This window comes from Malus sylvestris, chromosome 10 (genome assembly GCF_916048215.2).
Source record: "Malus sylvestris chromosome 10, drMalSylv7.2, whole genome shotgun sequence".
NCBI classification, from domain to species: Eukaryota; Viridiplantae; Streptophyta; class Magnoliopsida; order Rosales; family Rosaceae; genus Malus; species Malus sylvestris.
In genome coordinates this window covers 25,042,439-25,064,409 of record NC_062269.1, presented here as the reverse complement: position 1 = coordinate 25,064,409, position 21,971 = coordinate 25,042,439, and the positions used below count along the sequence as shown (strand labels likewise).

Sequence of the window (21,971 nt, the reverse complement as noted above, 5' to 3'; positions counted from 1 at the left end):
TGGCATAGCCGCTACTAAGAGAAATTGAAAAGATACTTTTTTTTTTTTTTTTTCCTATGACTTTCATCTTAAACCGCATGAATCATCTTACCACTTTTATCTTCGAGAGCAGTTTTGTTCACTGCCATAATTCAGGTGTATATTCATTATATATCTAATCATTTGTAATGTGTTCTTTTTATTTAACTCTAGTTAACTTTTTCATAAATGTTATTCTTTTAATTTTGAAAAAAAATTAACCAAAATTTAGTGAAAAAACACGTGGTAGAAGATTAGGTGCATGTTCAACATACACGTAATAATCTGTCACGTAGTATGACTGTTCACTTTTATTTTAATCGATGACGTGATGGGGTGTCTAGGAAAGAAAAACCATACAAATATTATCGTAAATGCATTAATATCATGTACATTATTGGTGACAATATAATATCGATATAGCTAATCAATTGATTTGCCTCTTAAAATGGTCATTTAGTCTGACTTTACCTTTTAAAGCTGTTTTGTCTCACTTTGCTTTATAAAACTGTTATTCTCGTTTTATTTGGTCTTAGTTTACCCCACTTTTATTCATTTTGTTAAATAAATGTTGAATTAAAGGGTAGTATGGAATTTTATTTTTGACACAACTCTTTGCCTCAAACTTACCGGCTAAAACAGTCCCAATTCCGTCATCGATAACTCTAATTCAACCTCCGTCTGTCTCTCTTGCAGATTGATGTAGAGCTGTTGCAATCATTGGAATCAATGAGTGGCTTGAATTAAATTTTGAAACACAACTCATTATCTGCTTTTGAAACACAACCCATTATTTCTTTTTGCAACGACTGTAGCTATAGTTCCACACCAATCCACAAAAGAGACAGACAAGGCTTTGAATTAGAGATCGAAAATGGAATTGAGATTGTTTTAGCAGCCAAGTTGGAGGCAAAGAGTTGTATTAAAACTAAAATGTCTATACTACCTTTTAATTTAACGTTTATTTGACAGAATGGACAAAAATAAGGTGAACTGAGACTAAATGAGACGACAATGACACTTTCATGGGATGAAAGTGACAGTTGGGGGTAAATAAATTAATAAGCCTATCGATATATACATTTTTTCGATAATGAACATCGATATGTATATTGCATGTGATCTAATATCTTAGTGGATAGAGTGCTTGGTTTACAATATATAACTATCCATGCGTCCTAGGTTCTCCTTCCTATAAACTATTGTAATAATTTCGAATCCTTGCCCCTCCCCCGATAATAAGAAATTAAAAAAATACATTGCTATGTAAATTAACAATAACAAATCGATGGTCCATTTCATAACCAGATACACCAACTAAATGACAGCAATATATTACTCGAAAAATGAAATGACAATTCATTACCAAACAAAATGAGATGACACCACTTTATTTATCCAAATCACATGATTCTGTGTGTAGTGACCAAATGATATAGAAAACAAATTTGATGATCCATTTTTTCCGAATATTAATACAAAGGAGTAAAAGATAAAGTATGATATGAATCGTTTTTGGTCAGAAAAATATGAAATGATTCACTTCTTAATCATGTTTAATTAACGAGTTGGCCAAGTGTCACTGTCAGCCCTACGCATCTCTTGAGAGTTGTTGATTTGTATTCTCTTGGAAGCACTCCTTACCGATTGATCATCTTCCTTTTCATTCACATTTGGTACCACGCTTTCGTTGCGTTTCCTTTTCGACTTATTTCTCTTCGATTCGTCTCTCTTTTCGTCGACGAAGGACAAGAACGTGAGGAGATGTGTTAAGGTAGAACGAGAGCTGATGTTTCCGTGGCTCGAAGGCTCAGAATGATCTTCAGCTTCGGGCGGTATGGCGTTTGAACTGGCGTAACACGGAGAACAAGTGAATGAGTAGAGCAATAAAACATACAGCGCCGGCGATAAGGAATAGCCCCCAAAAGCTTTGTAGTTGAACCTGGTCGGATACGATGTCGGAGGTCTCTGAAGCACAAATCTTTCTGGAGAGCCATTTGTTATAAATTCTCTGGAGATCACCATTCTCAGAGAGAGTGAGTATGGCAGTTGACATGTCAATTGCCAAAGGAGAGTCTCTTGGAAATGCCTACAAAAAAACATGTATGATGTAGTCGAAACAGTTAAATGATCGTTCTCTGATATCTGACATGTTATGTTGTCAAACTGTAAATACGAACTCAACATGCAAACAAGATTTCACTTCGTTGAGTGGTCTAGAATGAAGTTTGATAACGTAAAGCATGTCAGACTGCTCGGCAAGAGAAAATTTTGAAACGGAAAGTATTAGTCTCCGGGCGGATTAAGCAATTTAAGACCAAAAGTAGTTAAGTTGAGGTACTCACAAATCCCCACCCACTTTTGGTGAACTCCGACCCCCTAATTGAGAACTCGCAATTTACTGAGAGGAAGAGTTCTATGTATGCTCTTTCATCAACCACAGCAGCAACAGTTTTGTCCTTAAGCGCGGTTGCATAAGCTTCTGGTGAGCCGAGAGGAACTAGTCTAGACTTTGGGATGTTGAGCTGTTCAACCAAATAGCTCTGAGCAAAAGATCCGATTTGGAATCCTATAGGTGCTGTGCTAGTTATCAAGGTATCGATGCCGGTGATGGGGGATGATAATTGTTGTACTGTGAGCATTGATGTCAGGCTAGCTGTGTAGCTTGAGTTGATCACTAGAACTACGAAAAGCCAGATGATAAGCACCGTGCGGCCTAGTGTGCTCCCGATGTTTTCTCCTGAAAGTTCGAAATAGATCTTTTAAACTCGCATCAAGTTCTTGGTAAGGACACAACATTTGGGGCAAAATTGAACTTACTATGAGCAAAAAACATGGTAGAGAAGCTAAACCTGAAAAACAAGAGAATGAAGGCAGATGAGTCAACAAATTTTCGTGCCACCACGAATCCCAGTCTCTGTAAATTAGTATCTATATGCAAAATCCGTGTCGGAATGTTAAATGTACAAAGTACTTACCATAAAATTGTGACAACCTGTTTCCTAGGAGGGCCTCGGAACTCATCGTTTTTTCTATGTTCAAGAATCCATATCACCAATCCAATGACTAGGAAGAAAAATGCTGTGACACCCCACATAAATGAAGAAAATGGCTTTAAGAATGTCCAAGCGGAATTTGAACCCCTAACTGGAGCCACCACAACTAGCCCTGACTCTATATACGGCTGAGTGAAATCCACAGTCCTTGTTCGGTTTGTGACGATCGCAATGTCACCCACAGCAGCATCAAACTTCTGCAAAAACAAAGGTCTAAATTAGATGAAAATTTGGAAACTTTGTGCTTCCCAATTTTATTGTGACAAAATAAGTTCCGGATACCCCTGTTTGTTTTTATTCTCTCTTGATTTATTCAAACAAAGGTCAGGAACAAACAGGGGTGTGCAGGAAGATAAAAATAGTGTGAAAAAATTGTTGAATTTTTACTTACGCCTGAAGCAACCATGTTTACAAGCTCATTGTAACTAGGGTTCTTGAGGCCATCACCAAACAGAATAAACCTATATGGAACTGCATAAGGAAGCAACTTTATGGCCGCAACGAATATCTCAATGCAGTATCCTTCAACTACATCAGTACCACTTGTTCGTGACACAAAGTCTTGAAAGCTGACTCGATTTGGTACTCCAATTCTCAATTTCTCTCCATTGTTTGGAAAAACCCACCCCCGAGGCTTAACTGTTGTCCCTCCGGGCCATACAACAGTGTCCAAACTGTGGTTCACCTTAGACCGGTTGAATAATTTCTCAGGGGGCACAAGAGATATACCAGAGTAGTTAGACCAGTATCCAGTTCTTTGATATCCATTTTGGTTTGTGTTAATGATTTCATAAGAAGGATTGAACAGCGACCTATCTGGATGAAATGCCACCGGACCGGTCAGACCGGTGGTATTTGTGCGCAAAATATTGTCCAGCAACTGCTTCCCACCTTGAAAAATGCTCAATGCACCCAGATTCAAAGTCCCTCCTTTAAGACCACCAATAGGTCCTGTACTAGTAATGTTGGAAAAGGCAATGCTGCCCCCTCGTTCCAAAAGCAAATCTATAGCATGAGCAAGCATCCAAACTGTGTCATAGGCATAGACCATAAGGATTCAACCCGATAGTGCCATTACTTAACTCGTTCCACCTCGATATGAAATCTCTTTTTCTCTTAGAATCCGGCGTGTGTGGACGAAGAGTCAGAGCGCCTTGGATGGAGCTAGCGGTTTTTGAAGAAAGAGGGGAAGTGGAATCCAAAACAGTGGACAGCCAAGTTGTGGCTATCCAGACATATCCACTCTCCATCATCCCAAGTTCTTTAGCCACATCGAAAACTAGGAGACCAGATTTGGAGAATGTGTGTAGAATAATCACTCGAGACTCCATCATTCGAACCTTTATCAACAATTTTTTTACATCCTCTCGAGTTGGTGTCGGGTCAGGTGGAAGCACTGCCTTGTATGAAATCTTGTGGCGTTTTTCGGCGAGTTTGTCACCGAGTGCAGCAACACCATTTCGGCTGTTATCATCATCGGTGAAAATCGCAATCACCTCTGACCAACCGAAATAACTAACAATATCTGCAATAGCAGCCATCTGGAATTGATCATTGGGTGCGGTTTGAACAAAGTAAGGGTACTGCAGACTTGCTAGGGTGGGGTCCAGCGCCGTGACTGACAGTAAAGGGACACGTAGGTCATTGGCAAGATGTGCAAGTATGTGAGCCATCACAGAATTTTGTGGACCAAGTATAGCGAATGTATCAGACTCCATGTACCTTAGTGCTGTGATCAACAAAGAAACAAGAACTACAAATTCAAGTACATGTTATTGATGCATTTTCGACAATATTAGTATAAATATCGATGCACCTCCTGCGCAGAGAATTTCTGTTGTAAAAACAGGCTTACACAAAGCGAAAAAGAATATTACCTCCAATGAGTCCAAGAAATCCGCTGTAGTTGGAATCATGAAAAGATATGGACAGTTTAGTTTTGCCAAGAATGCTTGGATCAGCATTCACATCATTCCCGGCAGCCTCAATGGCAATCTTTAAGACTTTTCCGTTGATGCTGCCAGCTGCGAACATTGCGCCAACATTCACGACAGCAGGTCTTGAGGCTGCTTCTGTGGAGCCTTGTATGCAGACAATGAGTATCAACACAAGCCAAACTAAATTCATCGCGATACTAGAACTGAGAACCTCACAAAGTTTTGTATATCGAAACAAGGTGGACAAATGAAACAATCGAATTCAGCTTTGAAATCACATTCAAAGTAAGAGTTAATTACAAGAAGCTTGACATTCAAGGGCCTTTTCATTCAGAAAGCATAATGAAGAAGAAAAAACAATTGGTAATTCAGACAGACAGACAATTTCCACCAAAAGCAGAAATCTGTCTCCGTAAAGCAATATTTTAGATATATAAGGAATGCCCACCAAACTCAAAGCATGAATAAAAGTGAAAAGTTCAGGTGGGAGGCAGGCAGAGAGGAATATTACCAGAGCCAGAGTAATGCTCACCAAGTTTCACACTCCTGTTTTCTCCTTCCGCACTTCTCTCTTTCTTCTAGCTTTTTTGGATTGCTGAAGGTGAAGCAATGAAAAAAAAAACGAGAGTATGATAATGACTACTGATGGATTAATTAGAAGAAACATTAGTTGAAAGAACAGTTCCATAAGAAAAAGGAATAATAATTATATTTATAAAAAAAAAAAAAGGAATAAACAAAAATGAGCACTCAGTAAAGTAAAGCTAGCTAGAACTTCAAAACTCGAAAGAGAGAATGGAGCCGAGGCGAGTTCCATTAATTAATTAATTCTTATGATAAGATTACTTCAATCAAAGGAAAGAGGGCAACTTGGCACGAGTTTGCTTCTCTTTTGTATCAGTCACACTTTGAAACAATGGCATGATTGAATAGTTTAAAGCTAGTGGGAGGGAGTGGTAAGTGAGGTACAACGTTAGTCTATAGGCCAGAAGGTGTAAGACAATCACTAGCCCTAAAAGCTTAAGATCGCGTGGAGAGGTAGACCAATAGGGGATGCAGACAAACATATAGCTGTCGCTGCACCTGCCTACTCTCGGAATACTCTGATACCATGTTAGACAACCACTAGCCTCAAAAGCTTAAGTTACCGAAGAAGGGCTTAACAACGTATATCAAGTTTGAGTCAAGAAAATAACCAAAGGAGATTTTCTTCTCCTTTTGTGATTGTGGGGAAAATTTGTACTGGTGAGATTTTCTTTCATTTTGTTGGGAAAAGGCAAGAAGTTGGAGAAGAACAAGGTTTAAGCTCGGTACTTGTCCCATTGATCATACGATGACATGGTGAAGAGATCATTTGAAGATATGACGTCTCTGAGTTACTTTGCCAAAGGTGCTGTGGGTTTTCAACTTTTCACTTGGAGTGAAAGCTCTTGCTGCGACTGCAACCAGGAAGCGCTTTAGGGTTTGTATAAAAGGGACTCTCCCCAGTCCACGGCAACAATATTCTTCATCTCAAACTTAAGTTTGTAGAACCTACATTGGGGTAGTGATTTGTTCTTTTAACTGTTACCCTTGCTCCAAGTTATGCGGGGGGTTGTGACAGGAGGGACTAACACACCGGCACATAGGCCGGCATAATTGGGGTTGATCTCAAAAGTAAGCTTCTTGAAGCTGCTAAATCTGCTTACATTCGGATCTTTCAAATCCAAAGAGTTGGAGCAGTGTTCACGATGATTTTCAGCTCACTAGGGTTTTTAGTCTTCTCTCTACTGGGGAGAAGATTGATATGAGTTTTTGCTTAAGATTTCTGATGGAGAATTGGATTTGGAAGAATTCGCATTCCATGTGATGATATGTAAATGAAATGAACATATAAAAGTTAAACCTCATCGACTCATTAATCTTTAACATTAATTTTTAAGCACATTTACATACTGCAAATAAAATTGGACTACTGTTTTTCTTATACAAACGGAGTAAATGCTGTGTGTCTAGTCAGAGTTTATGCATCTACTCGCGGATGCTCTTCTATATTTTGTATCCTTGTGTTCTGTGCAACTCTCATTTCTCTTCGCTTCTCATATGCAGTTGAAGCATACAGATAAATAATAATGATGCCAGAATAAAGGGTTGGCTTTACAGGATTTCCAACATGCCGAATGTAGCAAACATAAGGAACCGTCGAGAAAATGAACGTGCAGATGCAACTAAGTACTGCAGATATATGTCAATTTCGGTAACAAAAGGCATGCGAGAGGGGCGTGGATAATACAACAAGTGAACCACCACCTCCTAAATTCAACTTTCTCCATTCTACCTTTGCTCGAGGAATATATTCGTCGAGCATGTATTTCTTATTTGATTTTTTTTCTTTAAATTAACTGCTTGATGAATATTTCTTCAGGCTAAATATCTTTAGATATTTTTATTTTCAAAATCTCGACAAAATGGCATTGGGCAAGTTTCATTTGTCATTATTTTTTTTCCTTCATTGCATGAAACATTAACAATGATGCATGAACTCAACTTTTACGCATTCCGAACTATAAATTCTGCTTAAATTGTGTTCACATTATTTTATACACATACTATTTTGTGAATTGAGGATTGTGAAAGGAAAATAGTAGGAAAAAGCAAGAAAAATTAGGGGTTTTCTATCCTAAACTTGCATGAGCCACAACTTCTTGCCATTTGAGCTGCGTCGTCAATGAGCCACGACCTGCAATCCGCGCCGTTCTACTGAGCTGTCAAGTCTCTAAAGCCAACTTGTTGCACTTTGCCTGACGAATTTTATTATTTGTCGGCCAAACATCTAAGTGATGGGGTTTACGTGACGAATTTTGTCCGACGAAATGTTATCGGGCAAAATTATAGGCGATGAAAATGTATTTGGGTTGACAAAATTATTTCGTCCGGAAAGGGTTTTATATATGAACCAAAACTAAGGTCTAAAATATCGATGATATCGGAAATATCGGTAGTCCAAAAATACGGAAATTTCGACGGAAATATCAGGATATTATCGATATCGATAAAAATTGAATAAAAACCATGGAAATTTTTATTGAAACTGTGCATGATGTTTATTTAGCCAATTATCTATTAGTTTATCACAAAAAATTAGAAGGAAATGAATTGCATGATGGATTTAACTGATTTAAGTTGATTATATAGCGAGTTGGCAAACATTGTGAGTGTAGAAAATATGTAGTAATTAATGAAATAAGTTTAAACACACCATAATCATTTATATATAATGGATTAGTACAATATTTTACACTTTATGCATTGCATGGTAAGATACATGAATGACTTAGTACCACATAGAGTTCCTATCAAGGTCTAAAATATCGATGATATCGGAAATATCGGTAGTCCAAAAACACGGAAATTTCGATAAAAATATCGGGATAATATCGATATTTTAGACCTTGATCAAAACCCATGTTTTACTTACTAAAAAGAAGTTGAGAAAAGGTATGGAGACAACTATATCGTGGACACAATTGAAGTGATCAAGTTTGAGTAAATGACATATATTACCCATATATAATTTTTAGACAATTTCTGAATTTCAAATGTAGAGATTTCAATCATAATGAACTGGAATCGCATAGGGTAGCCACACCTAAATCTCCTTCATCAAATCAAACACACGACATGTTGTGAAAATGTGTTTTAAGTTCTTGGGCTGATTAATGTGAAAATAAAATTGTGAAAGACCTTTCTCTTTAATGTTTCTACAGTGTTTGATGATTTATGTGAAAATTTGATATTTAGTATAATTTTTTGCTCTCTTGACATGTTAAATAATATTGTCAATTGATAAATTTTTTTTTTAATTTTATTGAGACAACAAATCAAATACTTGAAACACACAACAACGTTTATTATATATTGCATCTCATCTATTAAAACGTCATTAAATGATTTTGACAGCTGCTATCAAGTTTAATAGCAAAAGGCTTTGCCTTTAAATGATTCAATGCCATGTAAAAAATTGAAAACTCGATTGGAGAGAGTTTGTAGCTATTTTTTTACTGTTATATGTTTATGTGACAATTTTGACCACTCATGCTTTAAGGTATCCGATGAAAAAATAAATTTAAAATAATGTGATGTGTGTGGATGGATGACATTGGTTTGGAATAATAATATATTTAGGATTTAGAATCTCCACTTTCTGCAAAAACCTATTTCCAATTTTACCGCTTTGAAAAACATGAACTAAAGATTGGCGCCGTCAACGACCGTCAACTACCGGTTTCCCCACTTTTGGTGAGAACCGTCCACAACTGTTATAATCCAACGGCTGCAAAAACACCCCAGCCGCAATTGTTGATCTCCCACACCTGAACTCCCACCCTCCTTTCCCATCATCCGGTTACCAACCCAAAATATCAAACACCATCCCCGCCAGGTGTCAGTCTCCCATCTGTCCGTATTTACGACTCCAACCGGGCGACCCGCGATGACCGGTTGAAAATACACACGTAGCCGGTTGCCCTCTGTTTTCTTCATCCACCAGAACTCTTTCAACGTCAAATCCTGCACACATCAAACCAAAAGAATTCAATTAAATAGAAAATAAAAACAATTTTCCCAGTTTTTGAGTTGAAAGCTTTGTGGGTTTTGTGGGCTTATTTGTTCCCATCAATTTCCAATTTCTCTTTCCGTGATCTTTGAAGATTTCGTTTAGCTAACCAAAACAGTAAGGCAAGTATTTTCCATCTCATAATCTCATCGCCCACCAACTATTTTCTTCAAATTTTATCTTTTTTATGTGTAAAGTTTGAATCTTTATGTCTGAGGAGTTGTAATCTTTTGTGTGTGATCTTATTAGGGTTTTTGAGTAATTGATTTTGTGAATTTGGGTTTTTTCTGGTTAAGTTTTTTGCTTGGTCTGTGATGGTTTCTGTATTTGGATTTGGTTTCTGTAGTTCTAAATCTGTGAGTTATATGAGTTGTATTCTACAAATAATAGCTATGAACTTTATGCTTTACTAAAAATAGAATAGAGTCGTGATTATTATGGGTTTTTCTGTTTTGTTCCCCGAAATTTGATATGGTTGTGGCTGATTTGGTGGTTTGGATTGTGATATGGATTTGTGGGTAGTCCTGGAAATTTCAAAGTTCTTTTCTTTTTAGGGAGTTTATATTTTCAGTACAGTTTAGGCTTGTAGCTTGTGGTTCAATAGGTTAACTGCGCTGTTTGATCTTTTATCTTTTAGTTTAACAAGTTATTGAGAAGTGAGTTGAGAATTTTCGGGTACTTTTCTGCTCAGATATCTGAAGGAACAACACAAAAGGAAGACGCGTAATTGGAGCTGTTGTGTGGTGTCTGTTCCTGATATCGAAATTTGTTTGCTTGAGAATAGTACGAAGCTCTTGAAGTTTGAACTACCTGTATGTGGAAAGAGTCCTTGAAAGGGTATACTTGAAGTCCAGTTGGAAAGGGTATACTTGAAGTCCAGTTTTTTTAATCCAGGAGTGGATTATGTTTTGGAAGAAAATGGCTGCAGGCACTGATTATCCACATCCGCTTTCCATGTTGGATGGCAGCTTCAGAAAGGAGAACGTTATTGTTACAAGAGACGAGAAATCAAGTACTTTTGAGAACTTAAAGCAACCGAGCGTTGGCAAACCTCCTCGGCGCCTCTCAGCTATTAGATACTGCGTGAGCACTGCCCAGTTGGCTCCTGCAGCTGAAGTGGTGAGATTGATTTCTATCAGCTATAACAATTGCATTTTATTATTCATTTCATATTAAATGGCATGAAATTTGATGTTGCCTTTTCACTCCTTGCTTAGGAGTTGGATATTGAGATTGTTAATTCAAAGTCCCCATCAAATAGTAACTCAGCTTTTGTACCTGTTTTTCGCTCTGGAAGCTGCTCTGAGATTGGATCAAAACCATTTATGGAGGATGAGCATATCTGTATAGACAATATACTTGATCATCTAGGTGCAACTGAGAACTTCACTTCTCCAGGAGCATTCTACGGGGTCTGTATTTCAATCATCGAACTATGTGTAAAATTGTGATTATAAAGATTAATACTACTTTCATGTGATTTTTCTTAGTATACAACTACCCTGACATGCCATTATGTGTCAATCATTTTGTTCCATTGCAGGTTTTTGATGGCCATGGTGGTACTGATGCAGCTTCTTTTATTAGAGAGAACATTTTAAGGTTTATAGTTGAGGACCCGGATTTTCCCTTCTGCACTAAGAAGGCTATTAAGAGCGCTTTCCTAAACGCTGACCTTGCTTTTGCTGATACCGGTAGTCTTGATAGTTCTTCTGGTACCACTGTACTTACTGCCCTCATTTCTGGAAGGTGAGTGTTATTATTATTCTATTGTCTCTTTACACATCTTTTGTTGATAAAGTGATTTTAAATTGTCTCGGTTCTGCTAGCGGCTGTATGTTAGTTTTCATATTTGCAATGTGCTTTATCTGCTCCCTCGTTGAAAACTTTCTGTTTTGGGGTTGTTAGAAACAATTTTCGAACAATTGCCAACGGATCGATTTTGAAGCTTATGGAGCTATATGCTGGAGAATTGTTAGTAGGAAAATTTGAATTCTATTGAGATCGTTGTACATTATAAGCTATCTTATTGCGCCACGTCCACAAGTAATATTTCATCTTTGCCAACGACATTTCTTGCTGTTACAATGTCATCCATGGTGCTTTCATCCAGGAATGCTCTCATGGCTTTATATCTCATGGCATCAATATAGAGCTTGTAACATGGTAATAAACGTTTTAGTGGGAGGCAGGGGGTCACATTTTAAACACTTCCGTTGTGCGATAGATGTCCGGCTATAAAATATAAAGTCATACCGAGGTAAACTTGATAAGTTTTTTTCTGTATGAAGAATGTACTGGAGGCTTGTAAGATTTTGACCACAAAGTTCTCTTCAATTACTTGTGTCTTTATAATTGGTATGATCCTGATGTGCATATGATTTCTCCTTTTCAGGACGATGTTAATTGCGAATGCTGGGGATTGCCGAGCTGTGCTGGGAAGAAGAGGTAGGGCAGTGGAGCTTTCCAAAGACCATAAACCCAATTGCGCCTCAGAAAGAATAAGAATTGAGAAACTGGGAGGTGTGGTGTACGATGGCTACCTCAATGGTCAATTATCGGTTGCACGAGCTCTTGGGGACTGGCACATGAAAGGCTCTAAAGGTTCCTTGTGTCCGTTGAGCGCAGAACCAGAGCTTGAGGAGATGATTCTAAGCGAGGAAGATGAATTCTTGATCCTAGGCTGTGACGGGCTGTGGGATGTGATGAGCAGCCAGTGTGCAGTCACAATCGCAAGGAAAGAACTAATGATTCACAATGATCCCGAGAGATGCTCAAGAGAGCTGGTTCGGGAGGCACTCAAGCGCAACACGTGCGATAACCTGACGGTGGTTGTGGTATGCTTCTCGCCAGATCCACCCCCGTTGCTTGAGATCCCAAAGTTAAAATTCAAGAGGAGTATATCGACGGAAGGCCTGAACCTTCTGCAGGAGGAACTAGATGGTAAATCATGATTAGATTAGATGTTCGATCAATCACAGTTTGAGGATGGTATTGAATGATGAGTTTTCTTTTTTCTCTTTTATTTATTTATCCAGAATTGCCATCAAACAGCCAACCATCTCTTGTTTTGATCTGTCTTATGATCTAAAGATTTCTGTTGGCTTTTGATTGAAATTTGTTGTACATAATAATATAGCAATAAATCAGGTTTTTCTTTCTTTCTTTTCCTGGTAACTAATCCACCCGTCTTCTCAAATCATAGAACCCTAATTTCAATTGCAGAAGTTTTAATTTAGAAGGGGAGCAATGAGAAAGGCATCATAAAACAAGCAATATCTTTTTGGAGGAATTTGGATGCGGTTGTGGGAACAGCCGGATTTGTTGTTTATTAAAAAAATTAATTTTCTTCAGTGGTAATTATTTCAAGATAAATTGGATTAATTTTTGAAGGAAAATCCTATGAGATGGATTCCAATTCCTAAAACCTATCAATAGACTTTCCCATTCCATTACGACCTACATCATTCTGTGGACTAGTAGTTGCTTTTCATACAAGTTAGGGTTTCGACTTCGGGATCGGAAAAGATGGCTGCTGTAGTTATGCGTCCTACTAAGGCAGAGCAATTGGACTTCCTTCACCTGAGGCAGCAACTGAAAGATCGCATTCGCATGAAGAAATCAGGAGGCTCTGCTGCTGCTCACTTCTGCTCGGTTAGTAGTACTGCCGATGATAACAAGAAGAAATTGCCTTTCGACAACTTCGGATCCTTCTTCGGCCCATCGGAACGTGTTATGATGAAGAGAGTGCGCGAGGAGAAGAAGGATTTCATGCCGGAGTTGAAGAAGTTGGCTTCTAGGGTTTTGAATTCCGGCGACAAGTCTAAAGCCAGCGTAAAGAGTCCTGCCCCCTTGAGCACGGCATTGAAGTGTAAAATGATCAAGGAGTCCCGAGTTACTCCTTTCTGCAATCGGACGGTGCAAAAATTCCAAAGCCTTCAAAATGAGGAGAGCCTGAAGAAGTTGGCAAAACCAAACCCTCCTCGGCAAAGTCTGAATCTTCTTAAACAATGCAAGGCTTGGAGCAAACAAAGCAATGTAGCGCAAAACCAAAGCCGGAACAGAAAGAATCTGTCTCAAAACATCCGATCAAATATCTGCGCTCCTTCTCTTTCCCTCTCCACTATTCCATCGCTGCAATTGTCAAGGCTGAAGCAGGAACTGTAGGTGGTTCCTATCAAAAGAAGCAGGCCAAAGACCGTGTGATGGGGGAGCAATCAGTTGATGTTTCTTCTGTGATCCAGGAGATATTCGGACGCAACCGCAAGCTCCCCAGGCCAGATGACGGTCATGAGGTTGCGATGGCGTCCACGTTTGACGACATTTTGAAGGAAGAGAGCAAGAGTGCAAAAATCGCAAGGGAGGAAGACTGGTTGCCACTCGAACAAGAGGAGAAGCAAGAAGAAAGGTTCAGAGCAGCAAAGAAGCTCAAGATTAAGATCAAAGTTTCCAAAAATTGATGTTGCATTTCTTATTGGAGATTTAATTAGGTTTAAGATATTTGGATTCTAATTAATGAAAGTATCAGTTTCTTACCACGAAATCCCATATATATTTGACTGTTTGAAATTAACAGGAAGAATTCAAATACTAAAAAACTGTCTAAAATTTACTAGTTATGCCAAACTTGTAGACCACGTCACTGGGTATCTAAGGTAACAAGGATACACCAAGAAAAATACATGTACAATGATAAATTGTCGTAGACCTATAACTCTATCGTTGTTGCTCGACATCATATGATTCACGAGCATATTCCGGCCCCCTTGTGTGAGTACATTTCAGTTATCAGCACTTGACGCGTTGTCGTTTGGCCGGACTATGGTCACATTCTTTATCTATTTTCCCATTCTCATCAGCGCTGTCGTTCTTTCGCTTACTGTCTTCACACGTGAAAGTCCAACCGAGAAACTGAGACTCGGAATCTGAGAACAAAGAGGTCGGAGCTGCTTTGTAGTATGCTAGTGGAGCCGACTTTATCCTTCGTCTCACCTGCAGTATAGTCAACACAGTGAACTAAGATGCCTCGAGATGAAACCATCAAATTAATTGCACAAGGCATATACTAACAGTAGCTTTCTACAATTTATGTTCTTGGGCTGCAAGTACCAGTTTCCACTACTTTTTCTTTGTGAGGATAAATTCCCAGAATGCATAAAGTCTAATATACTTGAGGAATTCCAAGACAATACAACAATACCTGCTCTCCAAATATTGTCGCATATGAACCTGAGCTAAAATCTCCAACAGATATTTCAGTGGTTTTGGCTCTGACTGTCAAATCATTCTCAAGTGATAAAACAAACCTAAGAGCAAAGGAAAATATATCAGGAAAAGTTCAAAGATATAAAGGACCATACAGTAATCGCGTGATCAGGAGTCGAGCATGAAACCTTGAAACAGCAGGGCAGTAGTGGTGACGGAGGGTATCAATCTCCCAAAGTGAGCTTCCTGTTTAAAAAGATATCTCATGAATATGTAAAAGTTATATGAAATGCAAAAGATTTGGAAATTAGGGGGGAAGTAAAATACTTACTCATGGCATTTGATTTCATAGGATCACTTTGTTCATTATCAAAAGGATCAATGCCTGATTTTTTGATTGACTTATCTGCCGAACCAGTTCCAGTGCCATCAGCACCATCAGCAGCCCTCTGTTCTGCTTCTGGATCATCTTTCACAGTTTCAACACCACCTCCCTGCACGAACATTAACTCCTCATATGCATCATGTATGAAAAAAGAAATAACAAAGAAACACCCACGAATTCAGGCCAAGAGGATAGTAAATTCATTGACAAAGAAACAATTAAAGATTGTCTTCATACCCGATTCACCAAGCAATTGATTGAAGGATGTCTACGTAGAAGATTATGAACCAGTGCAATAATAACTAATGCTCCAGACGGAGGAACTGAGATTGACAGCCTACTCAATTTCTTGGCAAAAGCAGCAGCCAAATATGCAGGAAGAAGTGGTGATTTTAAGCAAGCATCTACAAGCTACAAATAAAATAGCGATCATAAATTAACCAATCAGTTCAATGTAAATATTACCATTTAGTCCTATATGGCTTGTGTATAGAAGCTTAAACTGTTACTGCAGTAAGATTAGTATTACCTGAAAAAACTTTGATCGATGCTTTGCCATAAAAATAGAGGGAGCCAGTAATGCATAAAGTTTCTCATAAAAGTTGGGGTACTCTAGACCATGTTTTGTCATGAGGATAAAGAGACTGCTAAGAGCCATGACACTAATAACACCACCAATGTCATATGATCGAGTTAAGAAGTCACTGCACATGTCAATATATGTCATATGAGCTTATAGAAAGGGCAGTGCATGTTTTGTCAAGAAATTAAATACACTCAAGGTCACAAAGAACAAACTGAAAACCATAAATAAAATATGTTCAGTAATTTTACCATAACAAGACGGGGTTGGCTAGAAAAGGAATGACTGCCTGATGGAGAGTGGCAAGAACCTGAGAATCAAAACATAGCCCAGTCAGAGAATTATAAAGTAGAAAACTATATGTAAATGCAAGGTAAACAGAATGAACAGACAGGCACTAGATGAAAATAACATTTAGTCTTTTTTCCTGTTATAAGAGACTGAAATTTCATAATAGATTACAAAACAAGATGGACAAAAGATCCATCATACAAAACGAAAATCAAGAACAGCGAGGGGAACCAACTAGACCCCTGAAGCCAAACAAGACCAAACTAAACCCACCCTTGAGACAAAGAAAAGGGGTTGGGCTCGTGCGCGGGGGGGGGGGGGGGGGGGGGGTGGCACGAATCCAATAGAATCAAGCCAAGGCGAACATCCTTAAATGATTAGATATGGAGCCCAAATAAAGCAAAAAAAGCTGACTTTATCTCAACTCGTAAATTGCAATTTTGAAGGATTCTACCTTTGTTGGCCCTTTCTAACCATCTTGGTTATCAAAATAACACTAAAAGAAACAAAAATTCTGTGTTTATATGATAAAATTTTGTCAGAGAGACTAAAGGGGACGAAAGTCACAAAACCAAAGCGCATGAAGTACAGTACCACACATCAGGCACTGCTTCTACAAATATACTAGAACAGCATTCCATATAAAGGAAACAAGTATAGTCCAAATAAAGTGTATGGCTGGTAAAAGGCATTCAAATTAGGAGCTATGAAGAAAGGGAGAGAATTCATCACGTTGTGGGTAGTGGGTATGAGTCTTACCTCCTTGTACACATCAATTGGAAGTGGTAACCTTAGAAATGATAACCATGCTTTAGTAAATTTCAATTTCATCTTTTTGGCAATATTGTCTGCAGACAACACCTGAAGACATTGTGAATCCATAAGGAATGCGGACCTTTAATCTCATAAGCAAAATACAGAGGGAAATCTAGTGAATGAATACACAAACTATTTTGATAGTTGCATTGACACATCTAGATTACCTTATCCTTGTGCCTCTCAGTCTGTTTACCATCTGCCTTCATCTTCCCAGCAAGCTCTTCATATTCACCTTTAGACAAAAAAAAAAAAAAAATATCAATAAACAAAGAAACTTAAAAGCTCAAATGATCACAAAACAAAAAGATGTTATAGAATAGGAAATAGGGACGAAAGTGCTTGCTTATAGTTATCACTGATCACCATGTTAACTAGTCTGAAATTGAGACGTGAGGCATGAGGATACTCACAGCCCTCTGTTTATGTAGAAAATACTTAATCATGCAGGAAAACCCCACGCACACATTCACATAGATTACTGTGAACTTGGGTAGGTGAAACTATGAGAATCGTATATTAGAGCAACCAATTTGAAGCAGAATTGGCAGTGTTAATTGCCAGAACTTAAAGAGACTTTTCTCTCATGCCATGTTAGATCACAGAAGCATACAAAAAATACAAAAGAAAGATAACACTTCCTTCTAATGTTTATGGAATTATCCATGTATTACTCACTTTTTCGACTAATTATAATACTGTCCAATGAACTGGAAAAAAGGATCATTTTTCAGCATCTTTGCATTTCATTAAGTTAAAACAAAAGGTTGGCCATAATCATGTTTGAGGCCATAGCATGGATTGACTAACTGATGCATACTCTATTTTCCCTTTTGGTAGGTGACTGACTCATCCATTATAATATTAATAATAATATCTTCCACCAATATAAGCATTAAAAGGAAAGTAAAGTATGAGTTTAATTGTTTAATCACTGAGGGCGAAGGCAGAGAACACTAACCTGATCCACTCCACATCTCATGATCAGTTTTTTCAACTGAGCTTTCCAGAGAGGGGATGTGTGATATCAAATAATGAATCTTGTGAATTAATTGATCCATGCTGTAAGTAAATGATTTTAGCAGTCAAAAGCTAACCAGTTAAAGCATCAACATACTAAAGAATCTAACACCTATGCATTATAAATTAGAATTCATTGACTTGATCACAAAATTAAAGAATAGCACAGATGAAAAATGGACTTTGAGTCAAAGAAGAAGCCAATATTACGTAGAGGCATACAAGGATCTCAGTAACTTAAAAGTAAAATGTTTAATTCCAAGAAATCTTGATGTGAAACCAAAACATCTATAGTGTCAACAATCTGCATATGGCGAATGTAACAATAAAAATCTACGGTTATTATTACCCAAGAACTTCACCACTTGGCATTACCTCTGACTTAATCAAAGCACAGAAGGAAACGTTCTATATTAGGGTTATGTACATCTCTTAACAAGGGAAATTCAATGAGAGAATAAAAGAATCGAAATTTCCTATGTGATAACGTTGTGGACAATACTAACCTTTCTCTGGGATGCTCCTCATCATTGCCGTCTTTCTTCACATTTTTGTCCTCTAAGAGAGAGATAGAAACAACAAAGCAACCAAGTTAATACTAACACCACCACCGCTCGAAAAGATGAAAAAATGAAAAGCCAAACGTTTTGCAAGAACCCCAGCACAATGTACCAGAAATTCCATTTGCATCCAGAGTTTTAGCAAGCTTTTCCAAGCTAATGTAGGTAAAATAACTGCAAAAAATAGATGCAACAATTACAATACTTTTTAAGTGGTCAGTACCACAACTTTCCTCAATAAAATTACTATAATTAATGGAATGTGACCTTACCGGACATCGATATACTTGAAATACTTGGATGAGAGCAAGTCTAACAACAAATTAACCGGTTCCGTAGTGTAAACCTATGGATGACAACAGAAAATTATAACTTACTCTTCAAATTACAACAGAGAAACATGAAAAATAAAACTCAAATTAAGCTTTTGGAGAATCAATAAAACTTACAATACTTCGAAGCAGCCTATGGTACATTGCAGAGTGAAACTTTCCGCCATTTCCGAACTTCACAAACTCCATTATCGTGTCCAACACCACCTCCTAATCACATCACCAGCAAACCGAATTAAAAAATTGAATTCAAAATAACATAAAAAACATAAGAGAAAAGAGAAAAGAACTGAAATTCAAAAAATGGAAAAGCGACCTTGAGAGTTTCGTCAGATTGCGGCGAAAGCAGGACTTCGACGAGGGCCTCAACGAGCTCGTCGAACTTGGAGCGGAGCCAGGTGCGGTATATGAAGTCGGGGTCGTCGTGGGAGCCATCGGCGGCGGAAGGCTTGGAGGAAGAGGGAGGTAGGTCGGGGAGGAGAGGGGTAAAGAAGGACTGGAGAGAGAGGAGGGACTCGACGACGAACTGAGGCGGCGAGGCCGGGGAGACGAAGGAGAGGAGCTTCGGGAGGTTGTTGATGTGGGCCCGGGACGAGAGGAGCTGGTTCCCTAGTGTTTTTAGGTCGGAAAGCTTGGTGCTTTTTTGCTTCTGCTTCTGCTTCTTGGAGAGGATGGAGGCCATGGCTGCTTCTGGTAAAAGCTCGGCGGGAACGGGAACTGAAAGAGAGAGTGAGCGTAAGGGTTTAGGTTTTTAGGTGCAAGGCGACTTCAATTCAATGAGAACGACATGTCGTAATAGGTTGGTATAAATATAAACTTTTTCCTCTTCTGACAAAACATAAATATTTCACCAAAAAAAAAAAAGAAAAAACATAAATAATTAACAAAGTCCTCTAAAGTTTTTATTTTTTATTAAGGGACTAGCTGGTGGTCTTGTCATGACAGTCTTTCCTTTCGGGACCGGGAGTATTTCAGTATCTTTTGGCCACCATCGTGTGATTTACTAGTACCATGAATTGAACCCAAGATGTGCCGTATAGAATGCGGGCCTGAGATTCGTCTCCAACCACTGGACCACTCAGTGTGGTTAACAAAGTCCTCTAAATTTAGTACCTTCCAATTTGCAGTAGCTTTCATGAGGCGTTGTTTCGAAAGGGAATTTCACACAGAGGTGCCTCGAATGCGGATAATCTCTACAAGCAATCTGCCTCTCTCACCAACAGCAGCAATATCATCGGACGTCACGGATATTTTGGATAACTGAGTCACCGGCTCAGATGGGTCGAAGTCTGAGACGAAACAGTCCTCCACATTTTCCAATTGCTTAACATCGACATTGCTTGCGGCACAAGGAACGTTGGAACAAGACGAAGATGGAGTTTTCTTGATTGTTGCCACTTTTTTTTTTTTCTTATTTCTGTGATCATCCTCCCAAGTCGCTTATGATTGCGTCGTAATGTTTCCTTAATCACACTGCTTTTAACCTGATTATGTTCAAGAATGGTTTTTCATCCAGTACTTCTAGCAAGGAGGAATACCAAGTCTCCGAAATTAAAAGGATAGAAGCCGGCCTCTTTGTATCCGGCATGAAAGCTTTCATCTCTTTGTTCAACCTTTAAAACATGACAGGCTTCCAGGCGCTAAAGTGGGATCCAAAGTTGTTGAAAGGAAAATTCTTGTTATCGATACTGTCCGAGTAAGCCTTGAGCAGCAGCAGAGCCTCCTAATTTCTTCATGTCAGGTTCTCGTCTCTTTTATTTGTTGAAAGGAAAATTGCTCCACGTCGGCAGGATGCAAAACTTCAGCAGTTTGAAACCCTAACTTTTTCTAAAAGCAACTAGTTCACTTCACAAAAGACAGTGACCAAAAAAAGTGGTAAAGTGCAAAGACTGTAAATTGGAAATTATCAGGCAACTTGCATCAATAATTTCCTTAAAAATAAAATCTTACATTAAGATCAATTTCTTTAAAAAGCACTTGATATTAAGGAAATGAAATCCAATTTTCTGAATAAATAAAATCTCCAAAATCTAAATGGAACAACATCAGTTTTTCGAAACTTTGATCTTAATCTTCAGCTTCAGCTTCTTCGTTGCTCTTAACCCTTCTTCTTGCTTCTCCTCTTTTTCGAGCAGCAACCGCTCTCTTTCATCTTCCTCCTTCGCGATTTTTGCACTCTTCCTCTCTTCGTTCAGAATGTCATCAATTGTGGGCACCATCGCACGATCATCTCCGTCATCATCGTCCCTAGGGCGCTTACGGTTACACCCAAATATCTTCTGGATCACAGAAGAAACATCAACTGATTGCTCCTCCGTCACACGGTCTTTGACCTGATTCTCGAGACAGACTTTTTCAGTTTTAGCATCGGCTTTGCTATGCATTTCGGGTCAACAGATTGCTTCGTGTGCTTCAAGCCTTGCTTTGTTGAACAAGACTCTGACTTTGCCAAGGACGGTCTGGCTTTGCCAATAAAAACCTCCGGACGCTCCTCCTTCAAACGATATTTGATTGAATGTTTCAGGACAGGTTTGTTCTGTTTCGGCATTGGTTTCATGCTACATTGCTTTGCTGAAGAGGATTCAGACTTTGCCGAGGAGGATTTGCTTTTTCCAACTTCTTCATGCTCTCCTTTAGAAGGCTTCGGAATTTCTGCACCGTCAGATTGCAAAAAGGAATAATCCCGGGACTCCTAGATGATTTTACACTTCAATGCCTTGCTCAAGGGGGCAGGACTCTTTATGCCGGTTTTAGCCTTGTCCCGGAACTCAAAACCCTAGAGGCCAACTTCTTCAACTCCGGCACAAAATCCTTCATCTCTTCGCTCACTTTCTTCGCCATAACATGTTCCGATAGGCCGAAGAAGAATCCAAAGTTGTCGAAAGGCAATTTCTTCTTGTTATCATCAGTAGTACTACTAACGGAGCATCCGTGAGCAGCATCAGAGCCTCTTGATTTCTTCATGCGAATGCGATCTTTCAGTTGATGCCTCAGTTGAAGGAAGTCGAATTGCTCCGCCTTGGTAGGACGCATAACTACAGCAGCCATCTTTACCGATCCCAAAGTTGTAGAACTCTAACTTGGAAACCCTAACTTGCTTTCTAAGCAACTACTACTTGACAGAGTGATCGAACGTGGAAAGAGAAAGAATTGGAAATTGTGGCTTGTAAGTTG

General features: G+C 38.7%; 5 protein-coding genes across 5 annotated transcripts; 2 read left to right on the top strand and 3 right to left on the bottom strand.

Annotated features, from left to right (window-relative positions):
- Positions 1–1,454: 1,454 nt before the first annotated feature.
- LOC126585661 (glutamate receptor 3.2-like) lies at positions 1,455–5,201 on the bottom strand. The gene is given in 8 exon segments (XM_050250123.1): positions 1,455–1,851; positions 1,853–2,107; positions 2,364–2,758; positions 2,839–2,870; positions 2,997–3,271; positions 3,466–4,120; positions 4,122–4,803; positions 4,952–5,201. Coding segments are annotated over 8 exon segments (2,817 nt in total). The 3' UTR covers positions 1,455–1,578.
- Positions 5,202–10,296: 5,095 nt separating this feature from the next.
- Positions 10,297–12,767, top strand: LOC126585666 (probable protein phosphatase 2C 27). The gene is made up of 4 exons (XM_050250130.1): positions 10,297–10,724; positions 10,823–11,017; positions 11,149–11,354; positions 12,001–12,767. Exons 1-4 carry the CDS (start codon positions 10,509–10,511, stop codon positions 12,557–12,559), a joined length of 1,176 nt encoding a protein of 391 aa, XP_050106087.1. The 5' UTR covers positions 10,297–10,508; the 3' UTR covers positions 12,560–12,767.
- A 149-nt stretch (positions 12,768–12,916) lies between these two features.
- Positions 12,917–13,772, top strand: LOC126584357 (uncharacterized). The gene has a single exon (XM_050248762.1). It carries the CDS (start codon positions 13,134–13,136, stop codon positions 13,770–13,772), a length of 639 nt encoding a protein of 212 aa, XP_050104719.1. The 5' UTR covers positions 12,917–13,133.
- Positions 13,773–14,133: 361 nt separating this feature from the next.
- Positions 14,134–19,542, bottom strand: LOC126585663 (protein NUCLEOLAR COMPLEX ASSOCIATED 4). The gene is made up of 15 exons (XM_050250127.1): positions 19,114–19,542; positions 18,915–19,007; positions 18,738–18,811; positions 18,578–18,639; positions 18,412–18,463; positions 17,847–17,947; positions 17,053–17,120; positions 16,829–16,930; positions 16,030–16,088; positions 15,725–15,899; positions 15,433–15,606; positions 15,142–15,304; positions 14,999–15,056; positions 14,806–14,911; positions 14,134–14,597 (listed from the first exon to the last, which is right to left on the bottom strand). The coding sequence occupies exons 1-15, from the start codon at positions 19,477–19,479 to the stop codon at positions 14,394–14,396; spliced, it is 1,857 nt and encodes a 618-aa protein (XP_050106084.1). The 5' UTR covers positions 19,480–19,542; the 3' UTR covers positions 14,134–14,393.
- A 1,994-nt stretch (positions 19,543–21,536) lies between these two features.
- Positions 21,537–21,929, bottom strand: LOC126585672 (uncharacterized). Its single transcript, XM_050250148.1, has one exon. The coding sequence runs from the start codon at positions 21,843–21,845 to the stop codon at positions 21,537–21,539; it is 309 nt and encodes a 102-aa protein (XP_050106105.1). The 5' UTR covers positions 21,846–21,929.
- Between the last annotated feature and the right edge of the window lie 42 nt (positions 21,930–21,971).

What these genes read in the sequence shown, in the direction of transcription:
- LOC126585666 (XM_050250130.1), top strand. Translation starts at nt 10,509, where the DNA reads ATGTTTTGGAAGAAAATGGCTGCAGGCACTGATTATCCACATCCGCTT. An exon ending in CTCCAGGAGCATTCTACGGG is followed by an intron (nt 11,018 to 11,148) that starts GTCTGTATTTCA and finishes GTTCCATTGCAG; the next exon opens with GTTTTTGATGGCCATGGTGG. An exon ending in ACTGCCCTCATTTCTGGAAG is followed by an intron (nt 11,355 to 12,000) that starts GTGAGTGTTATT and finishes TCTCCTTTTCAG; the next exon opens with GACGATGTTAATTGCGAATG.
- LOC126584357 (XM_050248762.1), top strand. Translation starts at nt 13,134, where the DNA reads ATGGCTGCTGTAGTTATGCGTCCTACTAAGGCAGAGCAATTGGACTTC.
- LOC126585663 (XM_050250127.1), bottom strand. Translation starts at nt 19,479, where the DNA reads ATGGCCTCCATCCTCTCCAAGAAGCAGAAGCAGAAGCAAAAAAGCACC. An exon ending in GAGGAGCATCCCAGAGAAAG is followed by an intron (nt 17,948 to 18,411) that starts GTTAGTATTGTC and finishes ATTTACTTACAG; the next exon opens with CATGGATCAATTAATTCACA. An exon ending in CGACAATATTTGGAGAGCAG is followed by an intron (nt 14,598 to 14,805) that starts GTATTGTTGTAT and finishes ACTATACTGCAG; the next exon opens with GTGAGACGAAGGATAAAGTC.
- LOC126585672 (XM_050250148.1), bottom strand. Translation starts at nt 21,845, where the DNA reads ATGGCTGCTGTAGTTATGCGTCCTACCAAGGCGGAGCAATTCGACTTC.